The 9,696-nt window shown below is 38.2% G+C and overlaps 1 protein-coding gene and 1 long non-coding RNA gene across 5 annotated transcripts; one reads left to right on the forward strand and one right to left on the reverse strand.

Moving 5' to 3' along the window:
- Window positions 1-820: 820 nt before the first annotated feature.
- Window positions 821-3,188, reverse strand: LOC136241394 (uncharacterized). Of its 3 annotated transcripts, XR_010694281.1 has the most exons (5): window positions 2,914-3,188; window positions 1,951-2,068; window positions 1,808-1,888; window positions 1,271-1,351; window positions 821-1,143 (listed from the first exon to the last, which is right to left on the reverse strand). It is a non-coding gene; the product is annotated as an uncharacterized lncRNA (long non-coding RNA). The 3 variants fall into 3 exon arrangements; XR_010694279.1 differs by lacking the exon at window positions 2,914-3,188 and having other exon boundaries at window positions 825-1,143; window positions 1,951-2,907; XR_010694280.1 differs by lacking the exons at window positions 1,808-1,888; window positions 2,914-3,188 and having other exon boundaries at window positions 829-1,143; window positions 1,951-2,907.
- A 2,062-nt stretch (window positions 3,189-5,250) lies between these two features.
- On the forward strand, window positions 5,251-9,222 carry LOC136240839 (uncharacterized). Of its 2 annotated transcripts, none has more exons than XR_010694002.1 (3): window positions 5,251-5,515; window positions 8,490-8,541; window positions 8,841-9,222. XR_010694002.1 is itself a non-coding variant. In XM_066031901.1 (3 exons), the coding sequence occupies exons 1-3, from the start codon at window positions 8,130-8,132 to the stop codon at window positions 9,202-9,204; spliced, it is 420 nt and encodes a 139-aa protein (XP_065887973.1). In that variant the 5' UTR covers window positions 7,443-8,129; the 3' UTR covers window positions 9,205-9,222. The 2 variants fall into 2 exon arrangements, 1 of the variants encoding a protein (XP_065887973.1); XM_066031901.1 differs by lacking the exon at window positions 5,251-5,515 and adding an exon at window positions 7,443-8,133.
- The last annotated feature ends 474 nt before the right edge of the window (window positions 9,223-9,696 follow it).

Consider the following 9,696-nt stretch of genomic DNA (forward strand, 5'->3'; position numbering starts at 1 on the left):
AAGACAAACAAGCTCAGTTCATCTCGAGTTACAAGGAAAGTAGGCGAAAGGTTTTAAGCGGATTTGCAGATCAAAACAGACTAAAGATTCAAGGGAACACACGTTGCATTTTGTACCTTTGTATCTTAGGTGTTACCCAATCAATCAATTGTCACCAATAACGTGTCGAAAAATTTCACGTTCATGAACTATTCCAGACCCTTGTAGCGCGGCGCTTATAATTTCCAATCGATAAGCGGTTGCGCGGAAAGGGTCTGGCCACGCGAGACTAGTAGTGAGGCGCACGGCCAAGAAACTACAAAGCGCACGCCACAAATAAAACGCGCGCGGCTACTACCGTCAGTTATTTACGTGTAGGGACGGTTTCGCAATTTTAACTCTGAATTACACAATCATTTCCATTAGAAATGTGTATTGCACAGCGGGCGCCGTGATTGTAAATGAGTGGTTATCTTGTCGCAACCGCGAAAATAAGACCAAATTCACTTCATTACGTCGATATCTCGGCTTGTGTTAGTGTTATCGCCATAATTATCATTGAATGTAACTGCCTTTTGTGGAGTAATACTGGCACAGGAGTTTTCTAGTACTGGATTGCCTGTACAGCGGATTTTGTTTACCAAACGCCTAATCCATACGATAACTTTTAAAGACGCGGCGTGGACACAAACCCAACACTCATATAAACGTATTGTGAAAGCGTGAAGAACGTAACTTCCCTAGGGAGTGTTTTCAGTATAATTCCATTTAGCGCCACCCATGTAATATCACGTGATTGCTTTCATTCGTGTAGACATTTTCACTCCCAATTCGTACTTAACTTTCTGACGAAAAGGTGCTCATGCACAGTAAAGCCAGACGGCTAGTGACTAACATCACATGTCACGCAAGCTAATAATTGATACATACAACAATACAGTATTTCACAAAGTGCACTTTTAAAATAAACCACTGACCATGTTGGTAGACGGCTTTGCTTCTTAATGTTGGATCTGCCATTGTGTACTTGACAGGACACCAATCCTCAGTGCTGCCAAGAAGGGAATGGGGGTGGGGTGTAACCAAGGCGATCTGCGAATCTTCCATTTGTCATCTGGCCTAGCTAATGGGATGCCTTCCTCCAATGTCCGAATTTCACTGGACCTGTCAAGAAACACAACACGTTAATTGTGTGGTCAATCTAAACCTAGGTAACAAGTTTGGCATGCACTATAAAACACATTAACCAGCAGCTAAAGGTTCTACAAAATCTCATTGCACATCAATGTACCTGGAAAACCAGGACACCTTCATAATCAGGGTAGTCTCATGATCTAGACACTGGTGGTTAGAGCCATTACTAGTAATTGATCTGTAAAATAACTAGTGATGGGACAAATGTCTGAAAATTCGAACATTTGTTCATTAAGGAGATAGGTGACAAATGCATTTTACCAACAAACATTAGTTACCATGGTTACTATAGTATATAAGCATAGTAACATTTGAGAAATTAAATTTAGATTACATTGTAACACTATCTCAATGACTACAGTACATTTCTGCAAAAATATATGAATGCATATTGCACTGAAATATTAGAAACACACGTTCAAGCATTCATTTGCTAAATTTACAGAACCTACGAATGTGATCATGAAATGCACATTTGTCCCAGAACTAGGTAGGGAAAGAAAACGGTCTGACTATTAGATCTGTGAAACTATTGGGACACCAAACATCTTACATAAAGTAACATGTACTTGACTAAAACACAAATAAATCCAGTCATTTAGACCATTTCCAGTCAACATGCAGCCAAAAAAACCTTATTCATAGACATCTATAACTGATACATTCCCACACTACTGAGAACACATTTGTAAACAGCAAGTTGGCAAAGTGGGCACTACAAAGACAAAAATATGGACACTTAACACTGAAGATACTCAAACACGAGTCCCAACTGACCTGGAGAATTACGATGCTATAATCACAATACATGTAATCATTGGTCCCAATCTGCCCATAACACTGATGTTTGCAATAATTGTGGTGTTGATGGTGCAGTAGACTACAATAATGAGACCTTGAAAATGTAGGATAATGTGATGCAGTTAAGACCTCATAGTATAAACAACAAATTATGTAACAGGAGCACATTTAATGCACCTATCAATGTAATTCCTGACTACCACAGGTACGGGCTGAAGGTGGGGGAAGGTCGAGTTGGTGGGGGAATAGACCATTAAGTTTCCTGGTGGGGATTTGTCATTGTCCAAGAAACACACCAATACAGCATTTCATGGATGCTGACTTACTATTTGTCATCACTAAATCCTGCTTGAAATAACTTGCAACTGGAATAGCTACACTGTGACAGACGCAATGGGTGATTGTGAAAAGTCCGACTAACCCCGGGTTTCGCTACTGGGAGATCTGTCAAGCAATGTTGTATCACCAGTACTTCTCAGTAGGTGGGGAATAATTTTTAGGGATGAAATCCCCACCTCAGCCATACCTATGGCAGGGATGTAGCTAGCCAGAAGATGATGGAGAGGCAGGCATGCCCCCACGAAACACTCAAAATCGTTAATGATCGTAAAAAAGGCTAATGACCCAATGATGGGCTAGCCAACATACGATGTATTATTACAGCTTAAATAACTAGCTAGCTACGTAATTATTTCATTACTGATTGCTTATCACTTATCAATGGAGGTATATTCGTCGAGCATCATCACACGTGTCACAACTGTACTCCAACAAATTCATCCACAGTCCGGTAGAACTATATTGTTAATATTTTAGTGCAAATACAAGTTACTTTACATTAGCCACAGCCTGTGCTGCAAGTCCTAACACATTGCTGACAGGATGACGTGTTCACTCACTTGGCGAAATTCAAATGCCACGTATTGCACAAAATCTCACCTATCTTACTAGCAGAAGTTGTAAGCTTGTGACTGATCCGCCTAACTGACTGACAAAGTAAAAAAAAATTAACTGGCATGCCACTGCACTGCCGTACAAAGATCCAGTGTGATCAACTTAAGAAAAGAAACTTGGTACATTTAACCGGACTTTATCACCTCGTAGGCAGTTTTTCATAGCATCATCTGGTCTTCTTTGTCACTTGTGAGTTGCGACTCCTGCCGCGGGGAGGTCACTTAGAACAGGTCACTTTTTTTAGATTCAAAAATGCTCTACCACGTGTGTAATCTAGGCTAAATATAGAAGTGTGTCTCTAATATTTTCGTTCGGTGGATTCACGAGCGAGTTGAATGTTGTGTTAGTGTGTGCGCATTTACTAGCAACCCCTGGTGATACCGTGTAGTAGCGTACATAATTTAGTCATTTGCGTGTCAGTTTAGCTTGTGAGTTGTGACGGAGGTTTAAAAAACACTTAGTGATGGGGGGAGGGGGGGGGGGAATGCCCCCCCTTGGCTACGTCTCTGACCTGTGGCAATGGGGCTTTACATTGATAGGTGCATAACAACTATATAAAGTAGCAACCACCGTCTGAGGTTCCTCCTAATATGCACTCAACTGCTAACTCTAATCAATTCATTCATGTTCAGCCAAGACTGGAGGACTGAAACACGTGCACCTTATTTACACACATACAAAAACATTTTATAAGCAATATTAACTTACAGTTAGATCTACACCGAGGGGTCCGCAACAAGCTAGAAATCTCGTAGGTCCACAATTGAAATCTTTACTACAAATCCTCGGAATCCTGAAATCTTATAACTTCAAAGTTCCCGGAAATTTTCGGACATGTCCGGATATTATACGTGTATCAAAGCGTGTTTTCCGTTACGCACTGAGTTGGCAGTACATTAGTCGGCCGGATTCGGCTCCTCGGTAAGTTATAGCATGTAGCTAGTAGCTACGATTTACTCTACTAAATAGTGCTCAATAGCGGTATTATCCAATTGGTGCTCGACCTCGCGCTTGACTTGGCGTTTAATACCAAAGCTAATTGAGCTCGAGTTGAGTGGTTGCAGCTGGAGAAGCAGCTGGCTAGAACACGAACTAGGACAAGCAACTGGCTGGGACACGCAGCTATAGCAACTCTACTGGATATTCTTGGCTGGGCTAAATTGGGATTTTCTCCGAGGGATTCTTTATAAGCCTCAATATAGAATTATGTAGCTGTTAATTTAATACTTAGCATATATATACTTGCACAGATTTAGCTCAAAATTTGAAACTGGCTGCATGCTCCACTGAAGCTGGCTGGAGAAATGGCTGATCGTGATTGTGTGTTTGCCGCTGCATATTGCACTGCACTGGCACATGAGAAAAATCCTGAATCATTTTTGCACAATCAACTGACGTAGCTATTATGAGAAAACATTTAGAGCAGTGTTTGTTCAATACGAAGATGACTCCCTTTCCAGTGATCAAGGCAAGAAGAGGTGGATATCCAAGGTATGATGAAGGATGTCTATTGTCTATGCAGATCAATAGATGATGGAAGCCGAATGGTGTGTTGTGACAAATGGGTTTCACCTAAGTTATGCAAAAGCTAAGGTGATTGCAAAATACAGGTGGTACTGCCAGACTTGCTGAGTCTCTAGCCAATTGAATCATTGCTTTTTAATACTTACATATAGCCTATGACTAACACAATAATCATCAAGTATATAACTAATTGAAGTTTTATTTTTATACTGTAAGCATATAGAAATCAATTTAAAATCGATGCCTATTTCTTAAAATTCTATAAATTTTACAAGTAATTTTGAAATCTTTACTGCAATATTAAGGATCAATAGATGATGGAAGCCGAACGGTGTGTTGTGACAAATGGGTTTCACCTAAGTTATGCAAAAGCTAAGGTGATTGCAAAAGACAGGTAGTACTGCCAGACTTGCTGAGTCTCTAGCCAATTGAATCATTGCTTTTCAATACTTACATATAGCCTATGACTAACACAATAATCATCAAGTATATAACTAATTGAAATTTTATTTTATATTGTAAGTATATAGAAATCAATTTAAAATCTATGCCTATTTCTTAAAATTCTATAAATTTTACAAGTAATTTTGAAATCTTTACTGCAATATTAAGATCTTTAGAAATCTTCACAAGAAGCTTGAAATCTTTAGAAATCTTCCCTGGAATCTTGAAATCTTTGGTAAAATCTAAAGATTTCGAAATCCCGTAGGCGATTTAGCTTGGTTTCGGACCCCTCGATCTACACACTTTCGCAAAGTAGGTCACAATCAAGGTGATGCGCTATTGCCGTATTTGGTAATACTACTTGTGCTAGTAGAGGAAGTCCCTTGGAAAGTCCCTTTCACACCTCCAGTAGCGCACGTGAACACTTGTAAATGTACGTCGATACTCTTACGGATCGTGAGTTTTGTGACCGTATGTCCTTTGACCACTGAACTATATGTCCGAAGACGCCAGTGACATGGGAGTATACCTGCAATTAATGTATAGGGGAATCCACCACACCGAGCACCGCGGTGGTCTGTCTGATGATGTTGTCTCCTCCCCCAGTTTTCCATCTTAGGTACAATAATTGTTTTTAGTAGCTTTTGTATGGAAGAACGGCTATGCCGAAATATTTGTGCTAAAAAATCATCCATGCGGTTAACCAAATGGGTGCTATTTAAAATCTTACTTGATTCAATTTCAAAGGGAAATTATTTTAAAAGCTATCCTGTAAGGCATATGCATACCCCAGCAAATCCCCATAGTTGGCATGTCTGCATGTGAAAAACACTAATATGTACGTCCTCATAACCTCAGGTCCCTGCTGTCACAAATGTCTGGGCTACAGCCATCCTCCCTTCTAAAAGTTGTTTCAATCCTCTGCCTCTGTAATGGTATTCAAACACACCAGGTACAGTCTACCAACATACCAAAAGAAGTAATCATATTGTGGGATAAATCATGCACACATTAACATAACAATGGTGATACAGTACATAAGCAATTACACATTGCAACAATTATTGTGATTGAATATGATGTCAGTGATAATCCTTCACTCTCCAGTACCTCTGTTTCGAGCACTGCAAGAACTTTTTAACACTAAGTAAGAGCACTACTGCTACCAGCTCACCTACGAGAGCATTGTGATATTAACTTGCTTACATCAAGTACAACCAATATGTGGTGTATATATGTGCGTACATGGGTAGTAGTATGTATAGTGTTTGCTTGTATATGATGTATGCGTGTGTCTATGTATTGAAATGAAAATTTGGTGTTCACACATTTGTGTGATCTCTATAATAGACCCTCAGCAAAGCATCTTGTGCTGTGACTGGCAAACTAAGTTGCTGAGTTGTCCTTATGGTCTATATGGCAGTGGCCATAGCAGGTTTTATTCATGGAAAAGTATCAATATATTCTAATAGAACAGTGAGGCAAAAATACCCTAATAGAACAGTCATCAAACAATATAGCATAAAGTGTTAAATTTCTACTCCCAGATGTAAATCTCAGAGTTGCTATGTCATTTTTCAGATTTGGTATCCTCCCAGAAAACCTACAAAAACATGCTTTGCAAATAAGTGTATTACACACATCTTTAGTGGTAACCCTGACCATAGCCATTACTTGGCCAGACCAATAAATTACAGTTTCCACCAGCTCTGGTTCTAATAACAATTCACAGCTACTAGCCGTACTAGGAATGTATGATATATGTTCAGCACTTTGTGTTTTGTCCCAACACCGCTACAATGCAGAATTCATCATACACCCCCATGGCTTGAGTCTTTCAATTATATAACTGATAAAAATTAGTGATATCCCCCCAAAAACACCTTCGCTGTAAAAAAAGGCACGTCCAAGAAACTACAAGTACCTGAAAAAAAAAAGCTCAGCTATAGAAAAAAAACTAACAGGCAACTGAAAGAGATGATATCTGGAGCGGCCAAGAATCAATGTTGCTACAACTACCAAAGTTTTACCAAATCCATGCTCAGGTAAAATGAAAGTAACCGGCAACCAAAACAGCTGATATATGAAGTGGCCAAGAATAAAATTTATTTTGATATAGCAAACTGCAATTATTAATGAAGTTGTAATATTGAATCTTAATCATTCAACTGTGTTCTATACATTCATCCCTGCTACATCGTAAATTAATTCTTTGTTACTCTAATTGGCTGGTAATTTGGCCGCCTTTTTCAATAGTCAGTATAGAGAGAAAAAAAAAGGCAGCCAAATTACCAGCCAATTAGAGTAACAAAGAATTAATTTACGATGTAGCAGGGATGAATGTATAGAACACAGTTGAATGATTAAGATTCAATATTACAACTTCATTAATAATTGCAGTTTGCTGTATCGAAATAAATTTTATTCTTGGCCACTTCAGATATCAGCTGTTTTGGTTGCCAGTTACTTTCATTTTACCTGAGCATGGATTTGGTAAAACTTTGGTAGTTGTAACAACATTGATTCTTGGCCGCTCCAGATATCATCTCTTTCAGTTGCTTGTTAGTTTTTTTCTATAGCTGAGCTATTTTTTCAGGTACTTGTAGTTTCTTGGACGTGCCTTTTTTTACAGCGAAGGTGTTTTTGGGGGGGTTATCGCTAGCATAACTAGTCGAGCAATTTTTGGTCCAAATTTACACCAGATTTAACCTTAGATGGGTAAATTCTCAAAAAATCTTCTGTGGGGGCATGCCCCCAGGCCCCCCTAGACGAGAGCATGCTAAAGCATGCTCTAGGTTTTGCACTGTGTACGTGCATGCTCAAAACTCCTTAGTTTAAAACAACACCCATCATAATCTTCTGATTTTATTGCAAGCATTTTCTAGTTCCATGTACATGATTTTAATATACCCTGAAAAGTAGACTATCTCATTTGGCGCCAGTTTCAGCTAGCTACTACTTTCATAGTTTACTTGCTGGAGAAAACAGAACACCTATAATTAGTTGGATTGAGCTTTCTAAGTAAGGTCAGTGCTGGATTTGTCTATTAATGACGAATGACGTAGGTAATACGTCAAGACTGAAGCAGTTTCTAATTTGTTGGAGCATCGCTGGACATTTATGGACAGCCTGGAACCACAAGTAGATGGCTGTATTTAGCGAAGGTTTTAGCCTACGCGTTAATAATAAGGTGAAAATGATTGGTTACATACAGATTCAACCGACTTCGTAGGATGAGTGAGTTTATTGTATGTTAAACCCATACATTTGGGCCTACTGAACCATAGTCTGTATTGCCACATGTAGACAGACTTCAATCCTACCAAATGGGTCATTTAGCCTCTATTTATACATATTTCATCACCTTCACTACAAAGCGGACATTGTACACCGCTATTTGAGATGTATTGCCAATCCAACACTGTATGTCAATTTAATTTTTAATCAGTAGGCCCATGACCTCAAATTTCTGGTACTGTTATAGTATTATAGCTACCAAGACTATATGTATAGCCGCTACACTTAATCCATGTGACTAGTATTATAATGTGTCTACTCTAGCATGTACATGTATACTATGTGTGCTCCTATAGGTGATGTGACGTCTGTAACAATTCAAGGAGAAAAATATGATATGGCTTTCGAGTAAGACTGGTGTATTGATTATCTAAGCTACAGATGTACAATACTTTACTGTTGCATGTGTGTACATACTCTACAAAACATAGTAATCCATGTGGAAGTAATTTGCACTTCATGTGTGGTTTCATTTAACTATCATATGTGTAATTTTACAGTGACACATTAATGTATTCGTGATTCATTACCAAGTACTGTGTAAACAATTCCCCTGTACATGCTCACTGTATCATGATAATATAAAATTTACTCAATAAAATAATGATGTGTCACATGTTTATTTAATTTTATTTTTTGATATGTAGGACAAAGTGGGTAAAAATTGGAATGATAAAATACAGATGTGGTGACCGAGTAGGTCTTGGTGCTGATATGAATGAAGACCTTCCAGTAATTGGAAAAATTGTGAAGTTATATGCTATCGAGAATAAGATCTTACTACAAGTGGTGAAATTTCGGTCAGAGTATGAACCACATTATAGAGCATACATGCTTCACCAAATTCCTGAAGCTACTACTCAACATGTTTCTCATGTAGAGCTGTTAATGCCAGCTCCTGTACATATACGCTCAACTTCAGCCCTTAGTAATAAATTCTGTATTTTACCTTATGTACTTTATTTTGTAAACTTGACAATTATTGTTAATTGGAGATTGAAACATGATTGACAGCAACTATTAGCTACCAGGGTGATTTTACTATGACTATTGTGTTCATGTGGTTTCCACTTCTCTAACCAATCCTTTAATATCCTTTTAGTGCTTTAAAATGATTAAGTGATTACTTTGCTTGTAGCAAATACACCAAACATGTATTTTGGCTATCATTCTTTGTAGTGTTGCTACATATTCTACTATCTAGCTTGTACAACTATATAAGTTAGTGTGTATGATGATTACTTTCACCACGTATATATATAGCATGTACATGCATGTGTAGCAATACAGTAGTGTTATTTTTACACTGTTACTAGCTATAATTTAGTTCACTTTTGCTGCCTAGTGTGATTTATTATTACCATACATGTGCATTGTGTATCTACTGTAGCAGTGGTTTTCACCTCCCTAACCATAAACGCTTTAATGTGTTTCCTCTGTTAGTTTAAAGACTTCATTAATTAACCACTAGATAAAATTTTTATTAAGACAGTACAATAATGT

This window comes from Dysidea avara, chromosome 12 (genome assembly GCF_963678975.1).
Source record: "Dysidea avara chromosome 12, odDysAvar1.4, whole genome shotgun sequence".
In the NCBI taxonomy this organism is placed as follows: Eukaryota; Metazoa; Porifera; class Demospongiae; order Dictyoceratida; family Dysideidae; genus Dysidea; species Dysidea avara.